The sequence below is a fragment of the Agelaius tricolor genome, unplaced genomic scaffold (assembly GCF_023055355.1).
Source record: "Agelaius tricolor isolate 1412-34295 unplaced genomic scaffold, bAgeTri1.0.p SCAF_5, whole genome shotgun sequence".
In the NCBI taxonomy this organism is placed as follows: Eukaryota; Metazoa; Chordata; class Aves; order Passeriformes; family Icteridae; genus Agelaius; species Agelaius tricolor.
This window is the reverse complement of record NW_027269265.1, coordinates 52,388,954-52,402,845: the sequence shown is the minus strand read 5'-3', so window position 1 is coordinate 52,402,845 and position 13,892 is coordinate 52,388,954. Positions and strand designations below refer to the sequence as shown.

Here is a 13,892-nt window from a genome sequence, read left to right as displayed (position 1 = left end):
GGTAGAAAAGAAGGTTGTACATTTCCACCTCACCCCAGCCCTTGCACAAATCAGAAAGTCACAGAACTGCTGGGAAGTGGAATAGTTGCACAACAGGAACAAAGGTAGTATGGTTAACTTGGTGACTCCTTTTTCCATTTGTAGTAGGTCAGATCACGTTTTTGAATGCATGTGGGAAGCAGATAGGTCATGGACTTCCATTTCTACTTGGCATTTAAATACTACTTTTCAAAAAGAATATGTTTTATGTTTTAAAATTTTAAGTAGCTAGGCTTTCATCATAAAATATTTCTGTTTTATACTAGCATCACTACTAAAATGCCATCTTTATTGTTTCTTCTGTAGTTTCCTGGCTTTACTTTTATTCCATTTTCATACAATCCAGAATGTGCATTTAGCACAAATGGAAGCATTCCAGAGAGGAAGAAACACAGTGCTGATAAGCTACAGACCAGCATTATTTGTTGTGTACTATAAAGCTTTCTGAATGCCTTCAGTATGATGGAGTTTATAACAAATAAGATTAAATTCTTATTACATAAGTTAAAAATAGCTGCAAACATGTCACAGCAAATGGATCCAAGCACTGCCAGAATGTGAAGTCTGGGTCCAAAATTGGCATTTCAGAATTTCTAACCATTTTTTGGTTAGAAAAATGCAAATGTATTTTGTGAGATAGTATTCATTTAAATAATGACATACCATGGAAGCATGGAGCGTGGCAGTTTTTTATCTCTCCAGGCACAACTTATCAGGGCCCCCATTACAATTTTTCTGGAGGCATGCTGCAGGTTTCACATGTTGATATGTGATCCTTTTGATATGTGATCCTGTTGGTTTCAGCCTAAAAGACTCTAATTAATGTCCACCTGTTTTCACAGTTGCTTTGAGAACATTTTTGCTTTTATTCTAAAAGCAAATGTAGTATGAAAAGGTGGCAAGAATTAAATTGGACCATAACACAGCAATTTAGTGTTCCCCTACATTACTTTGCATTCTTATTTTATAAGAACCCATTCACATCTCCAAAGAAAAGCATCTCTGTTTTTAAAGAGCTGTGGATCTGACGGTGTTGTTTTCTGCACAGGAGAGTATTTGTTTTGCAATTAGTATTTGCCTTTGTAAAGTCTTTGTAAAATCAAGTATAACCACATAGGAAATTTAAAAATACATATATTTTTAGCTGAATAATTCAGTGACAATGCACTACCATATCTTAGTAGCATCCAAACTTAGGTTTGGTTTCTCAACATCAACCACCAAGGAAGTCATGGGAATTTGTCTCCTGACCTCACTGAACACAGTTGTCAGCAGCAGAGCCTGCCACACATGCAGCTGCCAGCAGCAAGAGCCTTTTGGGCTTCTTCAGCCAGGGAAAAACTCCCTTTATCCTTACCCAACTACAGTAAGATAACAATACTAGTACAATGTGAAATAATAATGTGTTTTCAACTGAGCAGAAAATGCTGAGCATTTTCCTAGTTTAAATGAACTTTTTCCCAGAGAATTGTGATCACAAACAGAAATGCAGTAAGAAACACGCTGCCTAAGAAACCACACTGTGCTTTAAATCCTTACAATAAGGTAGTGAAGAGATAGAAAGTATAGATGTAAGTACAATGCTCTACTGACACAAAGTTTTTTTCTTTCTTACAGAACCCAAGCTCATGTTCTCCACTCAAGCATAAGATGCTAAGACACAGAATAGTTTGAAATGTACATTCACCCACATCACTGCTAGCTCATGGCACCGAAATGAGCTGAATAAACCTAAAATAGTCATGAGGCACCTCAAGCAATACTTGTGCGAGCTGTGCCATCCTGAATTGGAAGAGGCTTTTGTATCCAGTATCCTTCTATTGAACTGCTGTCCTTTGCCCAAGGTGAGCAACAACTAGACATTTTAATGGGATGGGGAATGGTATGAATGCCATGCAGTAAATGCTCTTTTCCTAAATATCTCGATCTAATAGAAAGGTTGGTTGCTCTTTAGGTCTGCACCTTTACAGAAGAAAAGAAAGCTTGAAACATGCTGCAGTAAAAAAATTATTAATAGATGGAATGATTACTTAAAAAGCAATTATCGATCAGGCATTTAACAGGCTTGAACCTATACCAAGCACATGCCAGAGCCGCCTCCGAGCTCCGCGGATGCCCCGCGGGCAGCGCCGCATCCCAGCGCCGCGAGCAGGTGGGGCCGGGCCCGCGGGCGCTGCCGCCGCAGGAGCCCCGCACGGCTCCGGCCCAAGGTCACCGCCAGAGCCCCGGGCCAGCCCGGCGCGGCACTTACCGAGCGCCCCGGGGAGAGCCATGCTGGGCAGGGCCGGGCCGCCGCCGGCCGGAGAGACGCTGCCCGGAGCCACCGGCAGAGGAGGCGGCGGCGGGGGAGGAGCCGCTCCCGCCAGCTGCCGCCGCTCCCCGCTGCCGCATCCACCCGCGGGCCGCCCGGTACCGCAGTGCCGCGCCGCCCGTGCCCGGCCCTTTATGGCCCGCGGGCGGAGGAGCCCGTTCGCCGCGCCCCCGGCCCCGCCGGGCCGCCCGGCTGCCCCCGGGGCGGCTGCATCGCGGCCGGGGCGGCTCCGCGGCGGGCGGGGGGCGCAGCCCACGGGGCGGGGGGGCTGCGCCGGCCTGTCCTGCCCCGGGCCGGCCCCGCCCCGGCGCGGGGGGCGAGCGGCGGGCGGGGCGCCCTGTCCGTACCTCAGTGAGCGCCGGCGCTGTCGCTCCGGGCGCCGGCTGCACCTGTGGCGGGGCACGGGCGGTGCCTCTTCCGCGGAGCCGCGGCGGCCTCAGCGGCAGCCGGAGCAGCGGGAAAAGTGTGGCCCCTTCCCCTTCCCCTTCGGTGGCTTGAAGGCAGAAGTCGCGCTGTCACATGGCCCCCGGCCGGCGCGACAGGCAGGCAGGCAGGCAGGGAAGGAGGGGCAGGAGCTCAGCCCCACCTGGATTCGCCTCAGCGGTGCCGCCTTCCCGAGCGCCTGTTTGAAAACTCCTCCAAAAGCGCTTTAATGTAGAAAATTTGGGTTCGAGATCAGAAAGTCGTGAGGTCAGTGCAGGATGACAGCCGGTGAGTGTGCTGGCGATGTATCCCAATCAGAAATGTTTTCAACAGCGTCTGCCCTTCAATGTCGCAACGCGGTGCAGGTGCTCGTCTATATTAAAAAATAAACAAACAAAACCCCAAGAAATTTTCCGGGTACATAGGCCAAAGTAAATAACTGAAGCTCAAACCCAGCGTGACTCAGCAGGAATGAGGATATTAAAATGTAAAATAATTTGACCTTATTTTGAGAGATTCTGGGCCCTGAAGCTGAAAGTTCTAGGGACGTTTTTTGTGACTTTGGGATACAATACTTGGAGACTAACCTGAAAACATTTAGATATAAAAGTATCTTTACGATGCAGGAAAGCACTGGGAATGCAGTGAGTGAAGTAGTTGGTGTAAAAAGACGAGCAGAGTTAAAGGTAGATGTCCCAAAACTAAGGATCAGCTAGTTCTGTGTCCCCCCAGCTTGGTAGGCATAGAAATGCTCCATGCGTAAACCTCAGGGGATTTTGGCTTTGGAAATTCCTTTACTTCACACAGCTAGTGAAGAAATGAAGTGAAAAGAAAGGAGTTTTCCATCCAAAAAATATGAGTTGCAAAGAAGAGCGGATATTTTGATTCTTAGACAAGTGGAGCACCTTCACCCTGGTCTGGTCATAAAAAAGGCCAAGAATTATAGCCACAGCTGTTGTATGAGACATGTAGCAATCCAAAGCATTCAAAAATGAGTCAGCTATAATAATAAAAGAAATATTTTAAAACCATATTAATACTACAGAAATAGGCATTGTTTCTCAGCATGGAAAAACGACTTATGCTGCGTGTATGTGCTTTTCCCACAGTAACTCTGGATGTCTTCATCAGCTGCTTCTGGCAACACCCTGACAAAATATCTGCCACCCAGGAAACCACATACTGTAAGTGTCTGTACCTGTGACTCACGGCTGCCCTGCCCATTTGAGATGTGAGTAAAGCACACCTGTTGCTGCTGGCCATTCAATACACCCCTCAATTCCTGATCTCTAGTTCTGCTTCCTTCCTTTCTCCCAGCCAGCTGTCTGAACTTGCTCAAACTTGCTCAAACTGCTATCAGGGCAGTTTGTCTGGAAGGTTAAGCTTGGTGTCCATCATATCATTATTGTGCCCTCCCTGCTGGATTCAAGTGTCCCACAGCCTTTTGGTTTTCTGTCCTCAGCTTGGCACATCAGTCTTGCCTCTGCACTTGATTTAATCTCTTCTGTGGGATGCAAGAGCTTGGAAGAGTTCCCTCTCGTGCTGACTTCGTGCCAACCGCAGTGAAAAAATAACGGTTTGGGAGATAACTGCTTCTCAGCTTTCTTACACACAAACGGGCAGCTCCACGTGCCCCCAGTGAAGAGAAAGAACGTTGCAGTGTGAGCTCACATGTTAGCAAAGCCAGAAAGGAGAACTTAAAATGCATTAGCAAAGAAAAGGCTTCTCTGAGCACTGAAGTACAAATCCCTAAGTTTATAGGACATGGGGTACTTTGTTGTAGGTGACCATGAGTGTTTAAATGAGCTTTCCTTTTCTAACAAATTGGAAAACTTCAAAAGCAAAACTGAGATCATAGCTGAGTAAATGCATCTACAATAATTGAGGCATTAAGAAAATACTATTGCAAAATCTGTAATAGGAGTAGGGTGGATTGTAAGGGTAGGGTAATGGCAACAAATTAACAAGAAAGTACTTCAAGTCCTCTCACATTTTGCAGAAGCAATTACTATGGTCGGTTACCTAAGAGCATACATTTGACTGGTGGGTCCAGTTTCCTGTCGAGTCTCTGCTCTCCTAATGAACAGTTCGCATGCATGCTTGGGGAATGGCAGTAACACTGAGCTGACAGTGAAATAGACACAGATGTTGCTGTTTGTACTCTTCCACTGGCACCTACAAAACCTCAACCACTAAACGCTAGAACACCTCAGTGATGCCACTCAGCACCTTGTCTGCCCCATGAGGAGCCTGTCTGCCAGCCCTGTTTGTAGGTAGGCTGTACTTTAACACACCACATGCTGAAAGTAGTGCAAGTGTCTCCAGAGTTATTTTAAATGTTGGGATTCCCATTGTAAAATGTCAGTACTTTCTGAAGCCACCTGGGTGTTGTTTCACTTCTGTTGTGCAGCAAGAACTGGTTCTCTCAGGTAAATTTTGCACTTTGTAAAAATGTGTTTATTTTAGTCTTTTAAATCTTGCTATACAAGAAAAAGTTATCCACTTCTTTTTACCAAGTTACAGCTGATCACATTTATTTTTATTATTTTTTAAAATATGTATTTCTATTATGTCTTCAACTTACTTTTAGTGTTACTTTAGAAACTATTTTGGTGACAGTAATACACTCATGATTATTCCAGTGCTCATGGTATTTTCTCTTCTGCAGTCTGTCTATTTTAACAAGAGGAAATGCAGTAAAAGTTTTAAATGTCAACATTTACAGAGGAATGGAACAAAATAATAAACTTCCCCTAAATTTACATCTGTATTATTAACATTTATTTTTAGAAACAGACAAGTCTTGTCTGGGAGATGATTACTGCTGGAATGCATATTCATCAAAATGGTCTCTCATTTTCACTTGTAATTGTTTCAGCTGTTGTAAGAGACTGCTTTCATTTGAGCAGTGCCTTAAAAGCTAAAGGAGTTTGAATTCATTTTGTAAATAGATTCATACATGTGGCATTGATAACAACAAAACACTAATGGATCAAATGAAATATTTCACTCTATAAAGTAGCCATTAGTGGCACCCAAGTGATATTAGATCTAGTACTTGCTTTTCTGATCTTCAATCAGTTCAGTTAATGATATGCTTGGCACACATGTATTTACTTACTGAAGACTTACTGATATTCCAACAGAAAAAAACCCTCCCAGTTAAATGAAGTTATCTCCAAAAGCTACAGGGGAAGTTTTTGCCAAATGTGAAATGCAGTTGAATCCTGCTGTCAAATACTCTTCACTGTAAAGGAAGAATGATTCCTTTTTAAAACCAAATAATATATAAAAATTGTAGTAATTCATAAGCTGAGAAAATTGCTCCACTGAATGATTGAATGATACAAATCCAATCATATCTGTCAGTTTCATGAAGTCAATAAATCAAAAAGCATCATATGTCTTATGCACTGCTTTTCAAAAAGCCTGCAGAAATGAATTGGGCATACGAGTATTCAGTCCTGTAATTGAATTAGAGCAGCTAAGAACTCTTGGTACAGATGTTTTGGTCTTTCTCAGTATTGAGTTAAGGAAGAATTTGTGAATCTAGAAGTTTGTCTCCTACTCTAAATAAAAACAACAAATTTCTTGTGTTTTGGAGATTGTTCAAGGCCATCCCAGAAAGTGGGATGTGAGATGAGAACTAAGAGGAGAAATTTTGATTAGACCAAGCTTTTCCATAAACTCCATCTTCAGTAGTTGGAATATGTGCATACAAGATACTACTAGGCTTATATAAAATGCAAAATGTTTTTTAAATGATTTTTACTGACATTAGAACTGAGATTTCTAGGTGTGGAATCCACTTCCTGGGGGGTTTTCAGCCAAGTGACATTCTCCCTTCTGAAAGGATACCTGTGAGTATAATTGTCCTGTAGTATAATTATTATAAGGTAAAACACATGGAGTATGCAAACATAAACCAGTTTGTTTAAAACCAGAAATGGAAGTGAGAACCACAGAAATTGCAAAGGGATGTGACTGTTCAGCCATTGCTTTAAAAATAAACTGGGAAAGTACCTAAAAATTAGTACAGTCCTAATAATTAGAGTCTGAAGCAACATAAAAGAAGTTTTCTGTCAGTTTATAAATAGAATACACTGTAATACTTTGTTGCACAAGAAAGGTTTACAAGCAAGATGGGACTCTGATATGTTTGGAATTGTAAGTCATCATGTGGATGTTTGGAAAGATTTCTTTCCAGCCACTTGGCAAATTCTTTGCTGGCATCTGCTAATTGCCTTTGGCACAACAGCTGTGTAAAATGCTGGTTTAAGACCAGTTTGTCTCAAACCTACTTAGCTTGGACTTTGCATGTAGTTACCCCAGATGGAAGTCTGCCTTTCTCTGACTTTATACATAATTTATTGAAATTCTGGAGCTATTCAAAGAAGGAGAGATCTGAATGCAGCAGATAAAGCTGTACGTGTAGCTGAGTGACCTTAAATCTGATTTATAAAACAGAATTTTCTGAAAGTTACATTTCAAATCTATCTCTACTACATTTCAATGTAGTAGAAATAGTTTTTAAGCACAACTCTGGTGTACAATGCCCTTTTACTCAACTTTGTTTTAAGAGGAATTTTATTTGCTCGGAATGCACATAAAATAAAATATTCAGCAAGCAACACTCTAATAAATTAGACAGTGCCAGTGCATGATAAATAATAAAAAAGTGTAATTACAGCTCACAGAGGAGAACTCTGTGGTCTATTTTGGGGACCCCTAAAATAAAAATATTCTGAATTAGGTGATTTCTGCAGAAATAAGTACTGTATGTTTAGAATTAGTTTACATATTATGTTTGTAGGGAAATGCAAATAGTTAAGTGCTACTCAGTTCTGCATTTGTATTATTGGCCATTAAGTTTTCTGTAATCATTTGTGATAAGGGTTTGCATCTGGGTTCTTTGGCCCTCACATTGGAAGTTTCCTTTCCAAAGAACAGGTATCTGTGGGATGCAGATGGAGCACATAACTGTCCAGGAACTGGGAAATGCAAGATAGGGTTTAAACATGACTTTACACAAAGGTCACATATCCTTAAATAAACCCTGGGCTAAGTGTTGTTGAACTTTTATCCTTACATAAACTCCAGGCAAGGTGCTGCTGAACTGTAGCTTTCCCTGTCCCCAAATTATCCCCCATCTTCTCTTTGTTTTACAGGTGTATTTTCCAAGTCTCTCCTCTCACAAGTGTCACTGAAAGTCTGCAACCTCCAACCTGAGTTCATTTGTACATGGGGATTCCTAGTGGCCATTAACAGCCCAAATAAACTTTCCCTGTGTTCCTTGCCTAGTGCTAAGCAAGCAGAGTTGTCAAGAAGTCCAACAGAAAATTTTCTCATTCTCCTGTGGAAACTTAAACTTGCACTGGGAGTGGGAATTGTTTTATTATTTTTGTCCAATCTGCCTGTGTAAAATTGCTGTGGCCAGGCCTGTGTTGTATTTATGTTTTCACTGTTTGGATGGTCAGATGTTGGAATGGAGGGTCAGATGTTGGAATGGGTGGTCGGATGTTGGAATGGAGGGTCAGATGTTGGAATGGAGGGTCAGATGTTGGAATGGGTGGTCAGATGTTAGAATGGGCTGCCCAGGGAGGTGGTGGAATCACCTGGAGGTGTTCAGCTGTGTCTGGGTCTGGGTGACGTGGATGTGTGGCTTAGGGGTTACAGGGCAGTGCTGGCGTCATGGGGGACTGGATGACCCTGAAGGTCTCTTCCAAACTTGATGCTTCTCTGATTCTATATGAAAAACTACTTCAAAACCTCCTGTCCTCTTTCCATAAAGCCCACCTAAACTATCAGCTGTGGGAATCTGCAGTCTGTGACATCGCCCATCTTTTTTATTTCTTTTCCTTTAGGCAGAAACAGCGCATTTCCTTTGCGGTGGGGCGGGTAGTGCCGGGCGCTCCGCTTCGCTCCGCGGGTGCCGCCGCCGCTCTCCCCGCTCGGGGGCCGGGGCCGGGGTTATGTAAAGAGCCGAGTTACGCAAGGAATGCAGATTTTCCCTTACGTAACCGCCCGCCCCTGTCGGAGCCTTCCCTGTTGATGCCGGCGCTGCCTATACATTAAGGGAGGGGAAAGCGGTGCTGGCGGGCTTGGAGCATCTCTGGCTCCATCCGCACTGACTCCTCGCTGCGGTGGCTCTTTCCACTCGCGTTTCGTGAAAGTCCTGCCTCTTCTTTAACCTGCAGGACATTTCCTTCCATTAAAATAAACAGCACACATACTTAAGTCGTATTTGTCCCCTATTCTGAGTCTAGGAAAGACTTTGTTAATTCCCAGTTACTGCACGGACTGAAGTTAATGCAGTGTGGACAAAGAGAAGTTACAAAGTTCTTTGTACCTCCACATCTATGTTTCAGCTGCAGCCACAATTGAAGGACCTGATTCCATTGCCTGTGTCCAAAGACAGATTTCCAAGTCACTTCAGTGCCAGCAGGGCTGGAAAAAAGAGCCCCAGAGCTCAGAACTCTGTCTTTAGCAGATATGAGGGAAGATTGCAGAGATGCTAGGACCTATTGCTGTTTGCTTGTCCCCTCATGTGCAGGCAGAGCATCATCAGGTGGGATCATCACTTGGGATGCTTTCATGGAGCAGTAGATGCTGTCAGGGCTTCTGTGCTTGATGCCTTACTCAACTCCCTCTATACTGATTTCTGATCCTGCAGCTTTGCACAACTTCCCTTTCAGATTTAGTCACCCAGATAAGTTGGGGTAGGTGGTTTGCTCAGGGGTTTTTTGGTTGGTTGGGTTTATATTGGTTTCAGAGTTTTTCCCCCTTTTCCTTGCCCTTGTTTCTCCATGGAAAAGCCTTGAATTTCATGGACACCTTGAAGGATTGCTGTAAAGTAGTGCAGTGCTCAGGGCTTTGTTCTACTTGGACATTTTTGACCATACACTTTCATACCCCTTTCCTTTTTCATGTGTTCCTAAAGCCCAGGATCTTTGGGGAGGGTCTCTGTAGGTAATAAACTCTTTGCTGAAATCATGTAGTGAAAAAGAAGGGATTTCCACAGGGAGCAGCTCCAGCATGGACAAATCTCTTGGAGTGTAGCAATAGAGGCTGGAGCAAATGGCAGAAGGTGTGGAATGGAAGGTGACCTGCAGGATTAGTCAGTGTTTGAGTGGCTTATTCCTATCATCTCCTGTACAATTAGCTGATGGTAGGCTTCTCAAATCTAGACTAAAGTGGAAGACCAGAAGAGGTGTTGAACTCCATGCCTTCCTTCCCTAATATTTAAATTCTGAGTTTCAACAACATTTTGTTTAAAAAATAGAAAGATCAGAGGAATTTAGAACTTAAATGAGTACATGATTAAGAAATGAACCATCATGTTGGCATTTCTTCAACTTTGTTTTTTTCAGATCAATTTAGTTTTTTTGGAAAACTCATATGAATGAAGTATAAATTTTAGTTATATATGCTACCTCAAAACAATGAACAATGGGAAAAGGTAAATTTGCTGCATGCAAACATTCATTTAGTAATCTGGTACTGAAACTGGATATTTGCTAAAAGACCAAGAGTAAACTTTACCATCCCTCAAGATAACTTGTCAGCATTTTGCAGTGCAGCAGGAAGGAATGGGTGCTGCCATGACTTTTCCTAGTGCCAGTGTGACACAGATAGGTGCAAAGGGTTGGAAGAGCATATCAACAGCTTAAAACCACTTTTGCCAACTTTCTCCATGCAAGGGGCCAGAACCCTTTGTTTTCCATCCTTAGGCACCTGCAGGCATCCTGTGGACAAAATTAACTATGAAAATTCAGTATAATACAGGGGAGAAACTGAAAGCCTTTTTGCCCCTTGTACTGGCTATCAGTTCCACATTGCTCAAAGGATGAAGACAAGAATTTTTTCTTTTTTCTTTTCTTTTTTTTAGTGGAATCTGTGACTGTCAATGGAACAGACTCTGAATGGTATTTACTTTTCAAAACTCTGTGCAAGCTTGGGCAATGCTGCATTTAAAAAGCCAATGGAGCCATCTAGCGTTTGAAAATTACAATTCCATGGTGTTTAGACTTGTGTGTGGAAGACAACGGGTACAATCTTCATGGTCAGAGAGGGAAAATAACTCACAGTATTTCATATTAATCCCTGATAGCCCTTGATTCTTACAAAATGTACAGTTATGGGTGCCAGAATTGACAGTGTTAAATTGCATGTGGTGTTTTCCATTACTTCACTAGAGACACCCAAGTCTAGACAAAAAGGTTCCCATATATTTATGCTCAGCCACTTTCATATATCATCATTTTCAGTTACATGTTTTCATTTCTGCTTGGCATTTAGTACTTTCCAATACCTGTGCCGCTCCCTTGCCTGCTGTTTCAGGGCATGCACACAAGACACATTCACACAGCTCACAATTTACATAGATTTTTTTCCTCATAATTTCTCATGCTAAGCTCAGATATAATTGCTCAGCATTTGTCATCCACAGTCCTTTCCCCATTACATATTCACATGGTCATTTTCTGCATTTGTGGATAACTTCTAGAGACAAAGAAACAATTTTTATAGTTACTGTTTAAATAATTGGGCTGGCTTTATTCTCCTAATGTAACCTAGGAAGGTGATTGCAGATCAACTACTCAACAAAAAGGCAAATGAGAATTTTGCTGCCCTGTGGAGAAAAAATTGGGGTCAAAGCAGAGACTGAGCCAACCTGTCAGCTTCTGCTGGCATGGCAGATGTAGGACAGAGGACAGGAGGCGTCACACCAGGGAGAGCCACCGATGTTTCTGAGACAAACCACCTCTTCCTGGGTCCATGACAGAAGTCAGTGTCCCATAATATTTTTTCTTTTTTTCTTTCTTTTTCTTTTTTCTTTTTTATTCCTGTCTAAGTCTAGTTTAATCCTAGATTTGGTAGACATAATGCAGTGATTAATTTAAATCCTAATGTGCACTTAGCAATCTAAAATATGTATAATTCAAAGGTAGGGCAAACTTTGGGCATGGGAGCTGGTGTGACCTAGCTTTGGATGTTTGAAAGATAGTGGCTAAATTTAAGCTGGTGTTCTAAGATTCTTTATAGTCCATAAGAGGAAACAACAAAAGGGTTTATTCAGACCTTCACATAGATGCCTAAGAATGCTGGAGCCAATCCCACATGGGCAGCAGTAACTACTGCAAATCAGCTGCTTACCAGGAATCCCAGAGTGAGTCAGAGTTATCGTACTTCGTTTGGAAGCTACTTCTGGATGGCCATCTTAGGCAGGAGAGCATGATTCTAAGAATCACTTAACAGATGGATTCCTTTCAGTGGTTGCCCAGTGTGGTCAGGGAAGGAAACTGAGTCTTGTGCTTTATAAACCTGTTTTGGTTATTAATGGTGGTTCTTCTGCCCACTATACATTTTAAGTTTTTAAAAACAGAGTTTCTTCACTGATCATTTTGCCAAAAAGTCAAAATTAAGGCCCTGATAATACCACAGTACACTGCTGCTGTGTTGTATTTACTGAATCCCTTCAAAGGGACTATCATATTATCACTGTGACCTCAAAAAAATGTTAGTCTTGTTTAATCATTAGAACAAAGAGCTGGAGGCCAGAAAGTTCATAATATCACAGTTAGGGACAGAGGAGAGCCAACAGTGTGGTTTAGAGAAAGGAGACCAGAAAAGACCTGTCTGACTCAGTGGAGTGTTTCCATTTTCCCCAGCTGATGTGGTGCACAAACCCATGATATATCCAGTTTCTCCAGACTTTCAGTTTACATTAAAGCAGGTCCTGTGCCAAGCTGTCCTGTTTACAAAGCTTCTGTCTACACAAGGAAATCAACTGATAGAGCTCTTGTGGCATAAACTGAGCTTTTCTAAAATCTGTAACTAGTTTTTTAAGAGCAACTATTGTGGAATAGCTTATGCTACAGTGGTTACACCCATCACCTTCCCTGGAGAGAAGAAAATCCATTTCAATATTCTAAACATTAACTCATTGTACACTTTTGCAGCATTTTCTTCAGAGCTCTACAAATAGGCAACTTAAAATAACATTCTGAATGACATTAGTTATCTTTGAACAATTAACTCTAAAATCCAATTACATGACTTGGAATGCTTAGCAAAACTTTGATTGGAGGCAATTAGAATTAAGAATGAGAAGAAAGAGGAATTATCAAAGGGAGGAAAGCTCCAAAGGACAGGGAATGAATAGCAACAAAAGGAAAACTGTAAAGGAGAAAATCAAAGCCAGAATTAGCAGTCAAGATGGGAATGTTTCCTCAACTGAGATAAGATGGTGGTTGTAAGCCTGAGTGAGCTACAGCAGCACAAAAGGATAGGATATCCTGTAGATCTTAATGTCTGTACCCCACTGATATCAGTGTGCACCTTGCTGGTTTAAGTGCATCACAGACTCCTCAATTCAGGCAAGCAGTCATTAACATGGAATCTGGCCTCCTCTGCAGAATGACTTTTCATATCCCCAGTGCCAAGGCAATATTTTTTCCCCAAATCATGTCCATGTTTGTTCTGCCAGCCTTTTCACTGCTTGCTTCACTTATTCCCAATCTGTCAGAGCCCAACTCTGACATTCCACTCTGAGGATCTTGTAAAAGAACTGGGTTTTGGATCTGGTTTGAACAGGACAGGGCAACCTGCTGGTTGTTTTCCTCCCTGTGGCAGACACTTCTGTCCTCTAAGCAGACTTAAATACTGTGACAGATTAAAGGAAAAGTGAGTTATTTCCAGATGTGTGGCAGGAGCTGTGGAGCAGGGGAAATGGCAAGGACCCGAGCTGTGCAACAGGAGCCAAGAAGGACAGAACAGGGCAGCAGAGCCTCCTCTCTCAGACCTGCCCTGAGAGGCTGTCTGAGCTGGTGTGCACGAGTCTGTCAGTCTCCCACACAGTCCACAGGCAGGATTTTCTATCCTTGAAGGACCAGGAGCTAAAGTGATTTTACAGAAGTGTTGCTTCTTTTATTTTCTTAATTCAGGAGCAGATAAAAGGTTACCCTGATCAAAAAAATATAATTTTATTTGTGATATTTGAGAGAATGTTATCTATGTAATGGAACTTTTTCTCCCTGTTTTTAATGTTCAGGTGTGTTTTTAATACCTGTGCATGAATGTGTATCCACATGTGCTAGGAAAGCCTTTCTGTCTGAGA

The 13,892-nt window shown here is 42.4% G+C and overlaps 1 protein-coding gene and 1 long non-coding RNA gene across 7 annotated transcripts in view; one reads left to right on the top strand and one right to left on the bottom strand.

The window, feature by feature from the left end:
• AMPD3 (adenosine monophosphate deaminase 3) overlaps positions 1 to 2,837 on the bottom strand; it is a 43,403-nt gene extending 40,566 nt beyond the window's left edge. For 4 of the 5 annotated variants that reach the window (XR_011679326.1, XM_071427968.1, XM_071427966.1 and 1 more), the window contains exon 1: positions 2,291 to 2,648. Coding sequence is in view for 3 of the 5 variants with exons in the window: in XM_071427968.1 (XP_071284069.1) it covers positions 2,291 to 2,312 (22 nt within the window). In the remaining 2 variants the exon portion in view is untranslated. Of the gene's footprint in view, positions 1 to 2,290; positions 2,649 to 2,697 lie in introns of those variants that run through there. The other variant, XM_071427967.1, reaches the window with a different exon arrangement.
• A 130-nt stretch (positions 2,838 to 2,967) lies between these two features.
• On the top strand, positions 2,968 to 8,084 carry LOC139590389 (uncharacterized). Of its 2 annotated transcripts, none has more exons than XR_011679330.1 (3): positions 2,968 to 3,040; positions 3,883 to 3,957; positions 7,942 to 8,084. It is a non-coding gene; the product is annotated as an uncharacterized lncRNA (long non-coding RNA). The 2 variants fall into 2 exon arrangements; XR_011679329.1 differs by having other exon boundaries at positions 2,977 to 3,061.
• The last annotated feature ends 5,808 nt before the right edge of the window (positions 8,085 to 13,892 follow it).